At 47.9% G+C, this 19,337-nt stretch overlaps 1 protein-coding gene across 5 annotated transcripts in view; it reads right to left on the reverse strand.

Annotated features, from left to right (window-relative positions):
- Positions 1-704: 704 nt before the first annotated feature.
- TENM2 (teneurin transmembrane protein 2) overlaps positions 705-19,337 on the reverse strand; it is an 884,000-nt gene continuing 865,367 nt past the window's right edge. For all 5 annotated transcript variants that reach the window (XM_040984305.1, XM_040984174.1, XM_040984151.1 and 2 more), the window contains 4 exons: positions 16,050-16,346; positions 12,465-14,079; positions 4,211-4,341; positions 705-2,669 (listed from right to left, as the gene is read on the reverse strand). In XM_040984305.1, the coding sequence (XP_040840239.1) occupies positions 1,908-2,669; positions 4,211-4,341; positions 12,465-14,079; positions 16,050-16,346 (2,805 nt within the window). In that variant the 3' untranslated portion in view covers positions 705-1,907. The remainder of the gene's footprint in view (positions 2,670-4,210; positions 4,342-12,464; positions 14,080-16,049; positions 16,347-19,337) is intronic.

Here is a 19,337-nt window from a genome sequence, read left to right on the forward strand (position 1 = left end):
CATGTAGACAGGAGCTGCCGATGCCAGCAGAGGTGACCCCAGAGTCACTGCATTCCCGAAGTGTCTCACCAAAGCTGCTGCAAGTGTCTGAGACACACACCGAGCATTCTCTAATCCCCGAACCTCAAAGTCCAAAACCCCGTGAGCCGCTGCCACATGCCACAAGCAGAAAATCGCATGTCGTGAAATTTCATTCCGTGCATATATGATGCCAAATAGTATAGGGAGTCATCTGGAGGCCATGTGCACAGGTACATGTGAATTGTAACTGAATATTGTGTTTAGACTTGGATCCTAGTGCCACAAGAGCTCATGACGTATATTCAAACGTTCGAAATTCCAAAAAATATCCACAAATCAACAGCACTGCTGGGCTCCAGCATTCTGGATGCGGGATCCCCAGCGCGCACCAGCTCGGCCTCCAGGGGTCTCGGCAGCTGTTCTGCCAACACCATTTGCCTCTTCTCTCAAAGCAGTTCCACAGAAGACCAGCGTGTCCACAGGAGTTTTAGAGACTTTATTTATGTATAAACAATTTAAACACTTTGCCATAAATTATCTTTGCCTGTCCCTAGTCTTTGCTTAGCAGCAAATTAAAATTAATATAAAAACTCGATGAACAATTCATACATGTATATTACAAAAAAGTTCCTGTACCAAAGTTCTTATTAGACTTTTTTTCTTTTTTTTTTCCATTTTTAAATTTTTTTGTTTTTTTTTTTAATTTTTATTTTCTCTCCTCGTGGTGACTGTCATGTGATTGTCTCAGTTTCTGGACCAAACAAACACACTAAGAATTTTAAATCTGAAACAGTGATTGTGCCTACGGCTTATATATGTACAGGGTGATCGGAAGTGGTACCTGTTAGCAAAAGTGTCACAACGCCGCACCTCTACCATAACTGGCACCCACGAACTACGGAATCTAAACAGACTACACCCTGTAACTGCGTATTACTGTCCACAATGGAGTTCTCCAAAGACAAGAGAGTATGAAATTTATCTGCAGTGAGTACAGCCACCGTTCTGAATTCAATTTTACACTCTGCGCTCAGATAAATTAGCTCAGGCCAGACTAAGCGGGGTCCTGAGAGTTAAGTGCTGGATGGTATTACTTCGCTTTGATTTCGGATAGGAATTGCTTTTCTTTTCTTTTTTTTTTTTTTAATTTTCTGTTTTGTTTCTGTTTCTTCAAAAAGTATTTTCCAGTGCTCACTCCTCCACTTGACCCCCCCCTCCCCAGGCGCTACACACAAATGACCCCCAAAGTTGTGGTATTTTGATGCACCTGTATTTGCTAAACGAAACATTTGAAGTCTTTGTCCCACAAGCAGTCTGAATTGTCGTCTTCTGCTGGTCTGGTGACGCCGGGCCGTCATGGGTCTGTTATCCGTGTCGCTCACGTGTGAATGAGTGAGGTAATAGGATGTGAGGCTTTCTTCTCTTCTTTTCTTTCTTTCTTTCCTTTTCCCAGTGGATGGGGTTTTGCTGTTGTTGTTGTTGTTTTTGTTGTCTTGTTGTTGTCCTTTTATTCCTTTCGGACATTTTGGCGTCTCTTTTTTTTTGTGTGTGTGAGAGACCCAGAACAAGTGGGTCGTAGGTGAGGGGATCTTGGAATGTCGTGTGTGTGTGTGTGTGTACGTGTGTGTGTGTGTGTGTGTTCATTCATTCGTTTGCTTTGTTGTCCACAGAATTTTTTTCAGCCGGGCTCTTGTTGACTTCGGGATGAGGGACTTGGTGCTGAGACAGTAGCATTGGAACTCAAAAAATGTGAGCTTTCTTGCCACTTGGTTTCCCCGAAGCAGCCCGGCTTCAGGCCCCTGTTTACGTCTTCATCTCCTTAGGAGAGGAGATAAGAGTTACTCCCGCCCAGCCACCCAGACGAGGGATGGCAGTAGGTTATTTTGTTACCTCTTTCCCATCTCATTCTGTCTTAGAAACTGGATGTTGCTGCTGCTGTCCGCCAGCTCGGGGTACTGCTCCACCGGCAGCACGTAGTACCCCTCGTACCCCTGCACGCGGCCCGTGCTTAGAAGCTGCTGCTTCTCGCCCTCAGTCCACAGGCGACTGCCCTCTCGTCCGTCCCTGGCTTTCTGCTGCTCCTTGGCCCAGGCTGTGCCCAGGGCCCTCTGTCTCGCCTGGTCCAGGACGCGGGCTTTTTCTTCATCTAGGGTGTCGGGGGTGAGGCCGTAGCGGATGCTGAGCAGCAGCGTGGAGTACTGAAATTCGATGTTGGTGAACCTTCGAGTCCTGCCGTTGACCAGCAGCGTGGGCTGCGACACGGTCACGTTCACCCCGCTCTCCAGCACCTTGCGGCCGATGGTGGTGCCCAGCGTGACCAGGTCGCTGTCGGCCGCGCCGATCTTCACGAAGTAGTGGGTGTCTTTGCCCTCGATGCTGTAGTGCATCTTTTCTAGGTAGTAGGCGTTGTTCAGCACCGACGCCACCTTGCGGCTGTCCTCGCTGGCGATGCTGGACACGCCGGTGGTCACCCGCCCTTCTTTGATGGCAAACATGATACCCTTGCCGATGATGGGGGTGGTGGTGGCGAACCAGTGACCGGCCTTCTCTCGGATGCTGGCGTGGAGCTTTTTGGAGATGACCTGCCCTTCCAGAGCCAGGAAGGCCTGGTTGTGTCTCTCTGTGGTCTGCTGGACGCCCGTGATGAGCTGTGGGCAGAAGCAAAACAGACGGCTGAGAAGGGTGGGCTGGGGGAACTGTCGCCGGGACTGGGAGACTGAGCAAAAGAGAATCAGAACCGGAAGACTCCTGTCACAGCTAGCATTGCATCTGTACTGAGGATGTACAAGTACGGTTGTGCCTTTTGGAACCACGGCAGGAGAGCAGGTGGGCTGCTTACCAGCGCTCTGATAGTACGGACGGAGCCCTTCACAACCATGCCACCAACTCCAAGGACAGAGAAGGACCTCAGTAGCTCCTGCACTCAGGCTTATAGATTCAGCACACCTTACTACCCTGATGAACTGGCCCCAGGGGTCGTCCTGAGCCACGGGTGTTGGCTAGAACCACTGTAAGCCAATAGCTGTGACCTAGAATGCTCTGAGGTCACTGCATGAGAGTGGTTGTTTTACTTCCCTGGGTTAAAAACTTGCCATGAAAGGATGGCCAGAGGAGAGAATCCGCCTCCAACCTCTGCCCCTTCCCCAGGATGCCTGGGTTAGAGAGGCAGAATCACCCTGCTGTAGGCCCATATAGTCAGAGACTGAATGTTAACAACACTCCTTAGGAGACTGGCATGGCTGGTCATGGTGCTCAGAGACTGTGCTTGGAGAACAGGAAGGAGTCTCCTTCGGCTTCCAGTCCATTGGTTTGGATTCCAGTCCTGGCTCTGTGCAGGCCTAAAATCACCATTACTTTCCTGTCCTGGAGTTCTCCACTCAGCAATTCCCACACGTCTCAACTGGCCATTGGGGCCCAGGCTAGGATAATGGAAGAGGCGGTATATGGGGAGGTAATGGTGCTTAGGTCAGTGAGAGAAACAATGGCTGCTCATCCACGGAGTGGTCCCCAGGGGCAGGATGGAGAGGATGCAGCTCTTAATCACCCAGCAGTATCTCTTTGCTTCTCCACTGTCACTCAGTCCGGACCCTTGGCTGAGATGTTTCTGATGCTGACCAAGCCGGGCAGCAGTGCTGCAGCGAGGGCTCCCTGAACACAGATGCCCACCCTGCCCATCTCATTGGGGCAGCTGTCTCAGCTGCATTCAAATTGAAACCGACCTCCCTTCCGTTATCACGGCAAGACCCGAGCTCAAATTATCTTCTGAAAACTCAATCTGTACATATTTGGGCCATAAAGCGCTGAGGTTTTATGTGGGGCATAAAAATGTACTTTAATGGGGCAGAAACTGCAAACCACTGTTTTATTACATACCATAAAAGCTGAAAGGGTTATGTGCTTCGAGGCAGTGCAGATGGTAGGTTGCTGCTAGATTTCTCTGGACTGTTGTTAATCAAGGACTGACTCAAGGGTATACACTGAACAGATAATGATACCACAATTAAGGTAATAATTGAGACTGGGAAGACATATGTGCTGGGCCAGATGGATGACAGTACTGACACTTGCTTTCCCAGGGCACTCTCAATGTCTCTGCACCTTTTATACCCAGCTCCAGTGTTTTCCTCCGCTGACATGCCCTTGGCTCCCGTCACATTCCTTCAGACACTTGGCAGGAACCCCTGCTTACCTGTCCATTTTCACTCGCTTGACTCTCTGATAATTCATAAGGAGGAGGCACGAAATACATTTTGGCTCTTGGGAAGCCAGGAATTATGTTGCTAAGCTGAAATCCAAACATCACGAGCCAGCTTTTCACATCTGCGGTGGAAACAAACAAACAAAAAAATAATTAAAGGTTCCTGAAGTCATGCTGGATTGAAGGCGGCAGCGGGGCTTACAGACAGAACACTGTAAAATGGGTGGTTGTATGTGGTGTCCGACGAGACAGGGAGCTGTGACCGTAGCCCAGGTCTAGACTCGGAGCTTCTTCATGTGGATTCTAGGAAACACAGCATTTCAGACTTGGCCAACTGGTGGCCACCATTGGATATTAAGAAGGCCATGCTGCCATAAAGCTGATCGAACTTCAGATTCCTTATTGGGTGACTTTTGGGGCAGGTTCCTATCCCTGTCTAAGCCCCAGATGTCTTGGCTATGGATTAAGGTGAAGACTGCCCTGAGATCTCACGGAATTATTGAGAAGGTCAAAGGAATAAAAAAAAAATCCATGGAAAACACTGGCTCATAGACAGCTTCCAACATTCGAATGTCATCATTTGGAAGGTATTTAAGGACATTATAGATGAAAGAGCAGGACACGTGTTGAGAGTGAGAAATACCATGTTCAGCGAGGGGGGGTGGTCTGTGGTGGTCATTACTACCGTTGTGAGTACTGGGGACAGGGATGCTGCTCTGGGGCTAGCTCACTATGGAGTGGGATCCAAGGACTAGACATGAACGTGAAGTGCTATTTTCTGGCCCTGGAAACCCATTGATCCAATTGTCAGGAAAAAACTGCATGCTCAGAGTAAACCAGCTCTTCCTGACAAGAGTAGAGGCTGAGTCCTGTGTACTGGCAATTCCACGCGCTGTGGCACATGTCCTGCCTGTTCTCTGCTGAATGGTCCAGGTGCTCTGTGTATGCCTGCCTCTCCCAGGCATCTTCCTCCATGTACAGTTGCTAACAATGGAATGCCCCAGATTCAGTCTATGAACTGCGTTTCCACCTTCTCCATGCATGATCATGCTGATTTAATTCAACCTCATGGTTCTTCCCCCATTCTTGCCCCATCTCTGCCTGACTCGCCCTGCACTCTCTGTAATTCACATTTGTCATGAGGAGATGCTCCCATGATTCCTATCTCTTCTCTGATGGTTCCTTTCCATGTTCATTCTAATGGAAACGATCTCTCCCTCCAGATGGCTGGTCTCCCTGATTACTTTGTCCTTGCTGCAGCTGCAGGTACAGTTCTCCCTCGTGGCAGGTCTTACTGATTCCACTTGCATTTCTGAAATCTTTTGCTTCTCCTCCACTGTCTTTACCTCCATCTCTGTTCCTGAACTGGTTCTTAATGAGTTCACTGTACAGGAAGTTGATCTTCCTCTACTCCTGACCTCTGAGTTCTGTGGACCCTCTCCTTGGTGCTCCTACTCAGTCTCACACTTGTGCTCTGGCCCTGGCATCATGGGCAATTCTGATCTCTTCATTTTGTTAGAAAAGGACACCCACATTCTTTAGTCTCTCCTTCCTGCCAGGACTTTCCTCCCATTCTCAACTCCTTTGCCCTGTCCCTCAACTGCCTGCTCCTTTTTATCTTACCCAGCATCCCTTGCAGGGCCTATCACTGGACTCGGTCCTTGGGTTTAGTCACATCCCTTGTTCCTTTCTTACTTCCTCTTACTTCCGCTTGGTAAGATCAGAATGTTGGCTGTATACAGTTCTCTCACTATTCTATGTTTGCTTCTTCCTGAAAATCTTTTTTTTTTCTCTCTTTAAAAAAAGATTTATGGGCCTGGCCTGATAGCTCAATGGCTAAGTCATCCTCTTGTAAGCACAGGGATTCTTTCACCCTGGTTCATGTCCCAGCTATTTTGCTTCTCACCCAGTTCCATGTTTGTGGCCTGGGAAAGCCACAACCAGTCTAGATACCTGCCAATGACCTGGGCAAGCAGTGGAATATGGCCCAAGTGCTTGGGCTTCTGCTGCCCACATGGAAGACCTGGATGCAGCCTCTGGTTCCTCGTGTCAGCCTGGCCCAGCCCTGGCTCTTGTGGCCATCTGGGGAGTAAACCAGCATATGGAAGACCTCTTTCTCTCCTCTCTGTCAACACTGACTTTCCAAAGAAACAAATCTTTTAAAAAAGTAGTTTTATAGTACTACCATAAATGAGAAGGCTTGTCAAGAGAATGTAAAGTTCACGTCTTTAAATCAGAGCCTGATTTTGGGACCTGCTATGGAGGGACTCTTACAGCAGCTCTCACTGTGGGAAAAGGTGATTAGAAGTGTTAATGAAGTGTTAAATACATACCAACACCAAGAGGGGATGGAATTGGGAGAATTAAGAGTGCATTGAACAGTGCATTGAGAACTGACTTCCTGTTCTGTTTTAGTATTATGTAGCACTTGATTTCTGTACTACGCAACATCCTGTCATCTCTCTAGCTAAGGATGGGCAGGATGTGTGGGGAATTTCAAGGGTGCCAAGAGACGCTCTCCCCATCCTGGTGATCTTTTTCCACCAGAGATCTCTGCCTCTCCCTAGTCAGTAACCCTTCCCAGTGGAGGGAGGCAGTGAGAGGCAAAGCTAAGAAGGTCCTGCAGCTGGGAATATGAACATCTCTTCTCAGATTTGTTGGTCATGTGTATTTCTCCTTTAGAGATATCTCAGCTCCTTTGTCATCTTCTTCCGTGGACTGGTGTTTTATGCTTACTTGCTATCACTGAGCTTTTCTGAGTTCCTTATATATTCTGCATATTAATTTTTGGTTGGATGCATCATCTGTAAATACTTGGTCCATTTCTGTTGGTGTCCCTTTTGTTTCCTTTACTGTACCAAAGCTGCTTTGGTGTGGCTTTTGCTGCCTACTGTGGAAGCCAAAAATAAAAGTTGACCTGTATTTGAAATAGGGATCACTAGAGGCTGGGAAAGATGGAGGGGGTGAGAATAGAAGGAAAGTTGACTAATGGGCACCAAAACTCAGAAGTTATATGTTCTGGTAGTCCATTGCAGAGTGGGGTGACTCTGGATCATGATTCCATATTAAATGATCGTCAAAGAAATGGAACAGAGGAGCTAGTGGGCTGCAAATGGGAGAAGGCAGAGATGGTCTGCTAGGATCAGCTTGTGCTGGACACATGGATCCACCACATTTTGCATTGTGCCCAGGAAGGTATTGTATATAAAGATCACAAACTCATAAGAATGTAAAACAATAAAGAATCAGAACCAGTACTGTACCACAGTGGGTGAGCTTCTGCTTGTGATACTAGCAGCGCATATGGGCACTGGTGTGAGTCTTGGCTGCTCCACTTCCAATCCAACAACTTGCTAACGTGCCGGAGAAAGCAGTGAGGGATGGCCCAGGTGCTTGGGCCCCTGCATCCACGTAGAGACAGTGAAGAAGCTTCTGTCTCCTGGGTTTGATCTGGTCCAGCCCTGGTTGTTGCTGTCATTTGGGGATGAAGACCGCCCCCCACCTCTCTCTAGCTCTTTATTTTTAATCTTGAATAAAGAATGGAAGCCTTTGAGACCAGGGATTTTCATGGCCGCTCTCAGACACAGTAACAGCGTATGCCATCTTGCTCCTCCTCTCCACCTGAATGCCTTCTTTTGAGCGTTACTTGGGCTTTGTTCCTGAGGGTGAGCCTACGCTAACATGCTCATTCATGTTTGCTCACTGCTTCCTCAACTCTGCAGAAGGCACTTCTGGATCACGTAAACACTCCTCCTCCTGGTGAAGTAGTTGGTGTTACCCCATGACAGGCTTCCTAAACAATCTGTTGAGAGGAAATTGTTTAGGCAGGAGCTGGCAACGTGGTCCCTCCTAATAGCTCATTACTCGCTTTGCCTCACGTTCCTCCCAGCATGAGGTGATGCTGCCGCTCCCGCTGCCACGTGCACTGCCTTGGAAGGCTCTGTCAGCGCAGCACCTTGGGGTGTGAAGTGTAAATGCGAGCTGAGGGTAGTGTGAGAAGGAGCTCACATCTTCCTTTATACTTAGATGAATGAGACCTAGCAAAATGCCACTTTCAGCCCAAGCATGCCCGGAGTTCTAAGTACAAGAACCCAGTGGGGAGAAAAAGATGGAGGAGAACCATTACTCCTCATGGACTACTTCTAGAAGGTTCTCTAAATTATATTGTATCTGGAGTTTCTGGTTTGCTGAATCAATGCCACTTGGAGCAGAGTTTGAATCTACTTTGAGGTGGTGTGGAGACAGTGGTGATGGTATCCTTCATGCACAATCCATGCCCAGTGCATAGTTGTTCACATGTAACATGATGTATATACTGCTGAGCCTCCGCTCTTGGCTGGGACTTGTCATATTAGCCCCACTCTAGGATCCTCACTATCTTGCAGAAGCAGCAGCTAAGGCTCTGAAAGGTTAAGACAGTGTTCCAATGGGCCTGGCACAGTAGCCTATCAGCTAAAGTCCTCACCTTGCACGCACTGGAATCCCATATGGGCACCGGTTCTAATCCCAACAGCCCCACTTCCCATCCAGCTCCATGCTTGTGATCTGGGAAAGCAGTCGAGGATGACCCAGGGCTTTGGCACCCTGCACCCACATGGGAGACCTGGAAGAGGCTCCTGACTTGAGATTGGCATAGTTCCGGCCACTGTGGCCGCTTGGGGAGTGAATCACTGGATGGAAGATCTTCCTCTCTGGCTCTCATCCTCTCCGTATCTGTAAGACTTTCCAATAAAAATAAATAAATCTTTAAAAAAAGACAGTGCTCCAGGTAACTCAGCAGGTGACTGGTGTTCCAACAAGGGCGCAGATTCTGACAGCAGAGGGAGTGGCTGTGAGGCAGAGCTCTGGGCAGGGCACAGGGCCAATGCACCCTGGACTGTGGTGTCCACAGGTGTTAGAACTGGAACAGTCCAGAGCCCGAAGGATTGCTGTGGGCAGCCTTTCTCCCCTTATTGCCTTTATGGTTCTTCTTTGCTCACAGGTATAGCAGTTGTCACTTCGTTATCTTAAAAGAGTACCTGCTCAAAGCATCTTGCTTTGGGAAAGGAACCTGCACCTGCCATTGGCATCCTGACTTTTACTGCAGCAACTGTCCGAGAGCATCTTCTCAGCCAGAGCCCCCAGCCGCTTGGCCTGCGCACCAGGCTCTGGGGTGGTCACACAACCTCCTTCAGCCACAGAAGTCACCATTTGGATCGGCAGAGTTGTTTTCCAACAGCAGTGCTTCTAGTGGCTACTGGAGAGAGAAAGTTCTGTGCTTTCTGTTCCTCCCCACTACATCTTAATTACCTCTTCTGCTTAAATTCTGAGCAGGAAGTTCAACCACTCTGCCAGTCTCCTAAGTGGCAAATTAAGACTAATTTAGGTTGGGGCTTACAGACGAGCCAAACGCTGGAGCAGCAGAGGATATGTGGTTTTCTCTGCTCAGATCCTCTCCACGGGGGTCAGTGCCTCCTCAACAGGTGGCAGCAGGTGCAGGCTGTGCCTGGATGGGCTCCCTTCTCTGCCAGGATTCGCCTCTCTGGGCTGCAACTGCAGATATCAGCCTTCCGCATGCTGCTTCTCTGACACCACCCTTTCCGTGAGACTCTCTCTAATGGCTTCTGGATTCAATTTGGTTGGACTTAGTTCAACTTGATTTGCTTCCCATTTACTGAGTCTCCACGAGGCACTGGGAGCAGGAAAGCCCTCTTGATAGTCAGAAAACGCTGCCAATTCATGTTTTTCTTTTTCTGGAGAACCAGGAAAGTGGCCGAGAGGGGCGTGGGTCAGCGAGGCTGACTGTGCATCATGAATGATTTTGTTTGGGCCCTATTGGACAGCAATAGGTATCTGTTTAGCCCATCCCATGAATTTTTCTTTATTTATCGCTGGTAGATTCATCCCTAAGGTATCCAGTGCCAAGCAAGGCTCTGGGGAAAACTCATTTTGCATGGGGCAGGATTCTTTCCCATGGCTGAGATAGCTTTGGTCTGCCTCCTTACTCATAACATGTCCTCTCTCTGGAACATTCTTCCTCTCACTCCTCCAGTTCATAAAGGTTCAGAGGTTACCAGCTCAAAAAGGCCTTCTGTGAATACCCTAAATGAAGGGGACACTTACCTAACCCCCTTCCTTACTTTGTTGATCTGAAGAGAGAGAGGAGGGAGGGAGGGAGATACAGAGAGAGAGATGCCAGACTGTGGGAGAGATAGGAAGCTCTGAGAGGTACCACGACAAGGGCCTGGGGTGAGGACAGGTAGGCTAGGTTGGCCATACCATCTACACTTAGAAGGTACAAGCTGTTTCTGTTGTATGCAGATGCTGGGTTCAGTTTTAAAGAGCCTGCAGCTTGTCAATGAAGCACTGCATGGGCACACACCACTCTCTCTCAGATGACCCATTTCTGTGGTGTGGGATGTTGAGGGCAGCACGGTGCTTCACAGCAGCTTCCTCTCCTGCCTTGGTATAGGCAACCAAGACTGGGTCACCTGAGTGTCAATGGCTAAGAGCTGTGAACTTCTCACAAGTTGGTGGCTTTAAGTTTAAGGATTCCCATAATTTCTTCCCTATCATGCAAGGGCCAATGAGATGGTTAACAGGCTGGACCTGGGGCCTGATCTCTTTGAATCTGTCTCCTGTTTCTCTCTCTCTCTTCATCCATCCTTTTTTTTTTTTTAGATATTTCTTTATTCTTGAAAAAAGATTTATTTGTTTTATTGGAAAGACAGATTTACAAAGAGAATGAGAGAGAGAGAGAAAGATCTTCTACCCTCTGGTTCACTCCCCAAGTGGCCGCACCAGCTGGAGCTGAGCCAATCCAAAGCCAGGAGCCAGGAGCTTCTTCTGGCTCTCGCACACAGGTACAGGATCCCAAGACTTTGGGCTGTCCTTCACTGTTTTCCTAGGCCACAGGCAGGGAAATGGATGAGAAGTGAAGCAGCCAGGACATGAACTGGTGTCCATATGGGATCTTGGCACATGCAAGGTGAGGATTCTAGCCACTGAGGCATCATGCTGGGCCCTATCCATCCATCTTAATTTGTTTGTTTCTCAGTGGACAGGGTCTTCATCTTGATTCCTCCTGCAATTCTATTACATAGTGCAAGTTAGATACCCCACAAATACATGTTGAATGAGTTAATAAGCAGATGGACACATGGGAGAAGAGAGACCTTAATTTCACAAGTTTGTCATTGTCATAGGGAAGTAGCTCATCTGTTTTCCTTCTGTGTCCCTCCCATAAGTTTTCTGTATTCTTCTGGCTTCTGCTTCCAGTCTGCCTTCAGCCTTACACTCCCCTCTACCAACGGAGACCCTGTTCCTTCCTCAGGGCGAGGGTACTTCTATCTTATGGCAAATCCAAATTAGAGTTAATCTACACACACACACACACACACACTGCATTTGCCTTGGTTACTCTTGTATTCCCAGACTTTAGCATGGTATCTGGAACTCAAGTGCATTTTGAATTAAAAAAAAAAAAACAACCTGAACAGATACCTATATGAGGGGTCCTTAAGATGCTCAAGAAAAAATGCATATTATTTAAAAAAACCTGTATGTGGGTTTCAAAAATTTTTAGACTTCAATAAACTTGTATTTTAATTTCATTTCTTACTAATTATCAGGAATTGGCAGTTTACCCATATATCTTATCACATGAGCCTCTGGAGGTAAGGACCTGGGTTTTGATTATCCCACAACTGCTGCTGACTCTCTGCTTCCCTGCTCAGGACAATGCCAACAACACAAGCAGGGGTCATTTTGTGAAGCTTCAACCCTACGTGCAGCACTGACCAGCACTGACCTCTCCTGATCACTCTACAGAATGGCATCACCAGTGCCCTTTCACGAAGGAGGAAAGTGCAGTTCAGAGAGGCTGGACAATAAGCCTAACGTTCCACACCCAATAATGCAAGAGGGGAAATGTGCACCCAATATTTCAGATGCCACAGTCCCATCATCCCCACCCCTTTTTTAAGGCTGGTTTCCTCCTTTTGGGTAGGAAGGGCTCTTTTAAGTTGTTTCAATGGGATTAAACTTAAAGGTGGTCAGGATATCTCTAAGCAAACCTGCTGACTTCGCTATGCCTTTGTCCTTCTACTTTTCTAGATATAGGACTACTGTCCACTGCACTTCCTGGGTTTGCAACTCTGCAGGATTCTTCTACCATCAGATATAAGGCCTTTTAAGCACCCAACAGTCTACCAAGACAAGCACCCTACAGGGAGCCACCCCTCAGCCAAAGCAGTCAAAACCTCACCTGTGACATAATTCTTCAAATCCAACTCATTGCTGAGTGGGTTGTTGCTCTTGAACATGTACAGATTGAAGGGGGCTGGCTCCTTGCCCACATTTTTCAACATGGTATAGTCCGGAGAGGTCCAACGTCCTGCCAGCACATCATAATCACGTTGAGTAAAGTGTACTAGCTTGGTTAGGGGGTCGTAAAGTCCCCCATGGAAGCCAATGACCATTTGGAAGTCAGGATTTGAATCATAATAAATCTCCCCATAGGCCGTATACTGCAACTGTTTGATCATCAGACCATTGATGCTGAACACAGCCAAGGGAGTCCCTGTATTATCTGAAGCCACATAGTACTCTTCTCCACTGCTGCTCTCCATGGCAAAGAGGTGGCCTTGGAGGTCATAGTAGAGCGAAGTAATCTCTGAGTTGGAGTGATTGTAGACATGGGTAATACGAGTCGGGTTATGGAGGTCAGAGTAGAAGTATTGTAGATGGTGGCCCAGGTTGGTCTTGTAGGAAGCCCGCCGTCCCACTCCATCATAGCGATACTGGACACTCCACCCACTGGCCTTATTGTAGGCTCTTGTTAGGAGGCCCTTGGAATTGTACTCAAAGATGTCAGACCCTCGCTGGCACAGATAACCATCATCATCAATTTTATATTGCACATCGCCAAGCCTGGTTATGCGATCCCGGAGGTCATAGCGTAAGGGCATAAGACGCACACTATTGCCTGGGTTCAGCAAGTGGAGGTTCCCATTGAGGTCATAGCTATAGCGCCAGGTTGGGCGGTCATTGACAGCCACACTCTGGAGCTGCCCGTCTCCATCATAGTCATAGGTATACTTTGTGGTGTTGGCATAAGGTCCCAGTTTTAGCTCCCTCTTGATCACCCTGCCCATGCTGTCATACTGTACTGTCATCCAGTACATCAGGGACCGAAACATCTCATACTGGACTTCCTTGATCCGCCCATGGGTGTCAAAGTGTTTGCTGAGGGTCATCACAGCGGTGGTGATGATCTGGTTAATATCATAATAGATGACCCCAAACTTGCCAAAGTGTTCCACCTTGCCAGAAATCTCATCATAGCGGTAGAGGTCAACAGGAAGGGGAGTCTCACTTATGACGGGCTTGATGCTGGCAATCCGGAAGCTGTTGTCATGATATGTGTAGTCGAACCTGGCGTTGACCATGCCTTCCTCAGAGAACCGGTAGATTTGCTTGTCCACAAGGGGGCCGATCTTTCGGTATCTGATGGTGCAGGAGAAGCCCCCACTCTGAAGGTTGACCATCTTTAAGACACCAGTGGTCTCGTCATAGCCAAAGGTGACAGCAGTACTGTCATAGACAATCTCCGACAACTTGGACAGTTTCCCGTACTTGTAGAACACCTGGCGTCCGGTACCCAAGAAGGATGTCTTCAGGATGCGGCCATCATCACTGTAGTCAAAGATGACTGATGCATTACTTTCAGGTGGATTGTAGATGTTGCGGATGTAGCCAACGGAGGTGTGTGTGGACATGCTGTGCCGGGCGACACTGGGCATGGTGACGGCATGGAGACGCTCAGAGGAGTCATACTCAAACACATACTGGCGCTGGCTCTGAAGCAGGAGGACCATGGACTGGAGGGAGAGAAGGGAAATAGAACATGTGAAGGAGCTCGGCAGGACCAAGGAACCATATTCACAGAATTCATTTCCCTAAAGGTCAATTTAAAAGCTGTGAAGGGACCTGGCGGTGTGGCCTAGTGGCTAAAGTCCTCACCTTGAACGCCAGGATCCCATATAGGAGCCGGTTCTAATCCTGGCTGCTCCACTTCCCAACCAGCTCCCTGCTTGTGGCCTGGGAAAGCAGTCAAGGACGGCCCAAAGCCTTGGGACACTGCACCCTTGTGGGAGACCTGGAGGAGGAAGCTCCTGGATCCTAGCTTTGGATTGGCACAGCAATGGCCGTTGTGCTCACTTGGGGAGTGAATCATCGGATGGAAGATCTTCCTCTCTGTTTCTCCTCCTCTCTGTATATCTGAATTTCCAATAAATAAATAAATCTTTAAAAAAAAAGCTATTAAGGATGGGATGCTTAGAACAAAGGTTAAATAAACTGATTTCATTGGGTGCATCAATTTTCATAGTTTCCAAGGGTTGTGAAGGGCCAGATCTCCCAAATTTTAGTGTAGATGCAAATATCCAGGACTTTTATCAAAAGGCCTGCTGGAGCTGGAGAATCTGGGGAGACTGTGGCTGTCACCGGGACCTTTCTTTGAGTGTTGAGGGCTTGATGGGCTAAGAGGAAAGACTTGGGGTTTGCTGCCTCATCAACAGCAAGGACTCCAGCAACTGGTTGTATATTTCTGTCTCTGGCCAGACGGAACACATACTTACTATGCTTCTGCTGCTCTTCCAATCTAGAGAGAAAGCACACCCTCTATGTGGATCAGATGTGGATCAGGGGAAACCTTCCTTCGGCCAAAGGCCACTTGGCTATTTACAACTGTCTCTGTGTACGCTCAAAAACTATCACCCTACAAATCAGTCTGCTATAGCTCTACTGGCTTTGGTGTCCTGCCTGTGGTTGCCTTGACGGGACAGGATCAAGTGATTTCATAGGCTTTCTATGGCCTGCTGGCTGGACAGTCTCCACCCTTGCCATAGGTGCTTCTACAAAGATGAACTAACCCAGAATCATTGATTCTTTTCTGGGCAGGGGGAATGAGTCAGGGGGTGAAAGCCTTAGATATAGGTAACTGAGAAATTCTTGCTCCCCTCTGCACTCATTGTTCCAGTATTGGATGGCAGGAGGTGAACTCTACTCAGGCAGGAGCAGGTGCACACAGAGACTGGGCAAGGTGCAGGCATTCCAGCCATCAGTTAACACTGTAATGTTCTGGCTAGAGGCAAGAAGCAGACCTGCACCCAGGGAGTCCGGGTAAGAGGCTCAAGCCAAGCAAGCCCCTATCTAATGGCTGAAAGACTGGGGCAGCCTGCACCAAGGGCTGCGATGAGCCACAAAGGGGCCTCTTTCAACTGCCACTGCAACCTGACCTCTGTCCCAGCAGGGGTTCCTGCCCCAGATCCTCATTGACGGGAGGACTTACACAGTCAGCCTGCTGTTTTAGTCAAGAGGTCAGGGAGGAAGGTCTCCCTCAGCGTGTCTCAGTTTTCAGCAAAAATTCCCCACCCTGATGGCTTAATGGAGGGCAAGACAGAAATGAATCACTGTATTTCTAATTCACAAGTAATGATGAGTCGTACTGCCAGTTGTACTGCGGGGATGATTCTGTCCGCTTCAACAGCCCCCCGGGGCTCCCCCCTCCCCTCCTTTTTTTTCGTGGGAATAAAATCAGACAATCCGTCATTTTTGCCCTTAGTGAATATCAAGTACTCCCACCCCCACTTTAATGGTGATGATGCTGAGCGATGAATTTCATCTGCCTTCATATTTCCTCCCTCCCAGGGAGTGAGGGAGCGGCAGTGGAGTCCTTGGAGAGTCAAAATAAAGATGTTAAAAACGTCTTATGGCAAAGCATCTCAGGCAAGCTGTAAAAGAGCAGTGGGAAGACAGCAGCCGGCCGAGGGGGTGGCCGCTCACCCACCTTGTCAAGGTACGAGTAGCTCCATACTTTGCCATCGGCGAACATGCGGGACACGATGCGGCCCTGCTTGTCAATGTCGGTCCTCTCACTCATGGCTCCCCGCTGAAGGCCGGCCAGGCGCCCGTTGAAGAAGTAGGAGACGTTGACAGCTGCCAGGCCGCTGCTGGGCAGCCAGAGGAAGGGACGGCCCACCTGATCATAAATGATCCTCAGGGTGAATTTACGGTGGTCATCGTAGATCTTTTCAGTACGAATGTTCCTGTCATAGTCGATGGACAAGAGGTTTCTTCCGTGGACCTAGAAGAACACGAAGGGCCTGGTTAGAGGGACTCCACCCACGCATGCTGTGTCAGGCTCCTGAGGAATGAGTTTGCTTTGCAGGAAGAAACCACCCTGGCAAGGAGCACTTTCTAAACCTCTCAACTTCATGGCACACACAGGAAGCGGTCAAATGCGTTCAGAACACCGGAATACGAAAACAAGGCTTTATGCGGTTGGAGCTGACCAAACTAAGCAGGTGAGCTGTGAGCAGTTATGGAGGCTGCACACTACACAGTGACAATGAGTACCATCCTGTCATTCCAAGTACGAAAGTTGAGGCTGGCCCAGGTGTACAGCAGGCTAAACCTCTTCCCGTGGCAAAAACATCCTATGTGGGCCCTGCTTTGAGTCCTGGTTGTCCTGCTTCCGATTCAGTTCCCTGCTAGTGGTCTGGGAAAGCAATGGAGGATGCTTTACTTTTACATAAGGCATCTAGAAGCTCCCTGCTCCTGGCATCAGCTCCTGGCTCAGCTCTGACCATTGCGGACATTTGGGGAGTGAACTAGAAGGTTGAAGAACTAACTTTCTTTCTTTCTTTCTTTCTTTCTTTCTTTCTTTCTTTCTTTCTTTCTTTCTTTCTTTCTTTCTTTCTTTCTTTCTTTCTTTCTTTCTCTCTTTCTCTCTTTCTCTCTTTCTCTCTTTCTCTCTTTCTTTCTCTCTCTCTTTCTTTCTCTCTTTCTTTCTCTCTTTCTTTCTCTCTTTCTTTCTTTCTTTTTTTCTTTCTTTCTATAATTCTGACTTTCATGTGAAATAAACCACTTCTTTCAAAAAAAAGTGTGGATGTTGAAAACTGTGCAGTGCAGGACCCCTTTGATCCAGGGATTTGGACTTCCTTGCCTGCCTTCCCTGGAGCAAGAGAATTTGTGGATCTGCATACTGGAGCCTGTTGTGGGGAGTGCCATCAGCTAAAGTTCCTAAAGGGCAGGTGACATGATTTCTTATGAAATGTCACATAAAGGTACCCCAAGTACCACAGGGCTCCAGAATCTGCATTTTGCAAAGATTGGGTTGTACAAAGACTCAGTCCAGAGTGAACTTCATTTCCACTATCTAGGACCAAGTCTTGTCACTGTTGCAGAAGTATAGCATCAGTGGGGCGATCTTAGCACGGCTGTGGGGATTCCAACAGAGGGGAGAAGTAATTTGCTCAGGTATGAATGAGAGAGTGGAACACATCAGACATAATAGATCCAGAAGCTGATCTGATCAGAGCAGAAGGTGTGTCCCAGAATGCAGAGCTGGCAGACTACACGCCGGTGGTGGTGGGGCAAAGGAGAGGGACTCCTGGGGCTCAGCTGGCCTTGAGTGGATGCCTGGAAGTGATTGAGATGAGGCCAACATGCTGGCGGCAAAGCCAGACGTCCCCAGAGGATGCTGCCTCAAGTGGGGAAGATGGAAACAGGCATGAGGGAGAGGCTCCAGATCTGGCTGTTTTCTCCTCCCTTTACCCTAACGATCCCCCAGCACTTAGCAATGGTGTTGATGAAGATGGCTATACTGACTTTACCACCTGGTGCATTGGGTCAGTTTCTCTGCATCCCTGGTTTGGATTGATGCTCATAGGACCAATGAGGAAACAGAATGAAACAGAGGTTACACAACTTGTTGGAGGTTGCACAGCCCTGAGGCAGTAAAGATTATGTTTGTGGATTTCCACCAGTTACCCTCTCAGAGATTTGACCAGCTTTAGTGTCCGGCATGGTACATCTTTATGAAGGGTCTATACTGTACTGCCATAGATCTCGGAGGCTTTGTAGCTTCTTTTGGAGGGGAGGAAAGAAGATGAGGAATAATTCTGTTTTGACAGAGACACATAGGGAAGGGCACATAGAGGTAACTGGTAGCTGGTTGCTGACATGACTGGGGCAGATTTTTAACAAGAATTGACTCACATGGGAGGTAAGAAACTTTCTGCCCTTCCCATTTTCCTTATTTGCTCAATGAAATATGAATGGGATGGCTGAGCTCTAGCATCTATCTTGTGAATACGAAGTGATCTTTGAGGGTGGCAATCTCCAGGACTGGCTTATGCCAGCACAGGGAAAAAGAATCAGCAACTCTACTGACTCTCCAACAGTCATCCTCGGCTTACCTTGTAGGTCATAAGGAAATAAACAGCTTACCCTCTGCGTCAGACTCTGCTCTTTCTATATCGACTACTGCCAGTTAAAACTATTCGTTCTGAAGTTATGTAAGCTCCTAACACTTTGACAGGTAGTATGTTAAGTACTTTATATATATATATAAATATATAAATATAAATATATATATATATAGTCTTATTATAATTCTTGCAAAACAAGTAGGAACTATGTTACACACAGGCAATGGGTTCAATCAGCTCCAACTCTCAGCTATCAGTGATCCTGGTGCAGCTGCACCTGGTCCATGTACACCAACAAATGAGCGAGCAATACTAAGTGCTAACTATTAGCCATGGTCAATGCAGGGTGAGCTCTACTCCCAACCTCACCACACCCCCAGGAATAGGACTTGATGACAGTATTAGCCTAAATTAACATTTGAAAGGTCAAATTTCTATTCAAATGCTCAATCCTTCTAATAATTCAATAAACTCAATCTGTTGGAAGCTGGGCTGTGGAGTTCAGGTCACTTGTGTAATCCAACCAAATGTCTTTCATTTGGAGGGTGACTTCTGGAAAGAGCAGGTGTCTGAGTGATGGGGTGTGAGATGATGGAGTCTCCTGTGGACTTGTTTGGCCCCTGGTGGCTACCTGCCCCCCAGTTTAGAGCGTGCACGAGCTTTAATTCAGCCACACTGTTCTCTTATTTAGAATTAAATTACCCGTCTAGCAATATTTAAATTAACCTTGAGGCTTCCTGGAGAACATAAAAGTTATTTTGAATTATTTTCACTGCCAGGATCAGCACAATTCTCTTCCCAGCCGGCTCGGTAGGAATTCAGTGATAGAGAAACCAATTTTTAAATTAATACGATTTTGTGTT

This window comes from Ochotona curzoniae, unplaced genomic scaffold, assembly GCF_017591425.1.
Source record: "Ochotona curzoniae isolate NIBS_2020 unplaced genomic scaffold, NIBS_Ocur_1.0 contig_1, whole genome shotgun sequence".
Lineage (NCBI taxonomy): Eukaryota > Metazoa > Chordata > Mammalia > Lagomorpha > Ochotonidae > Ochotona > Ochotona curzoniae.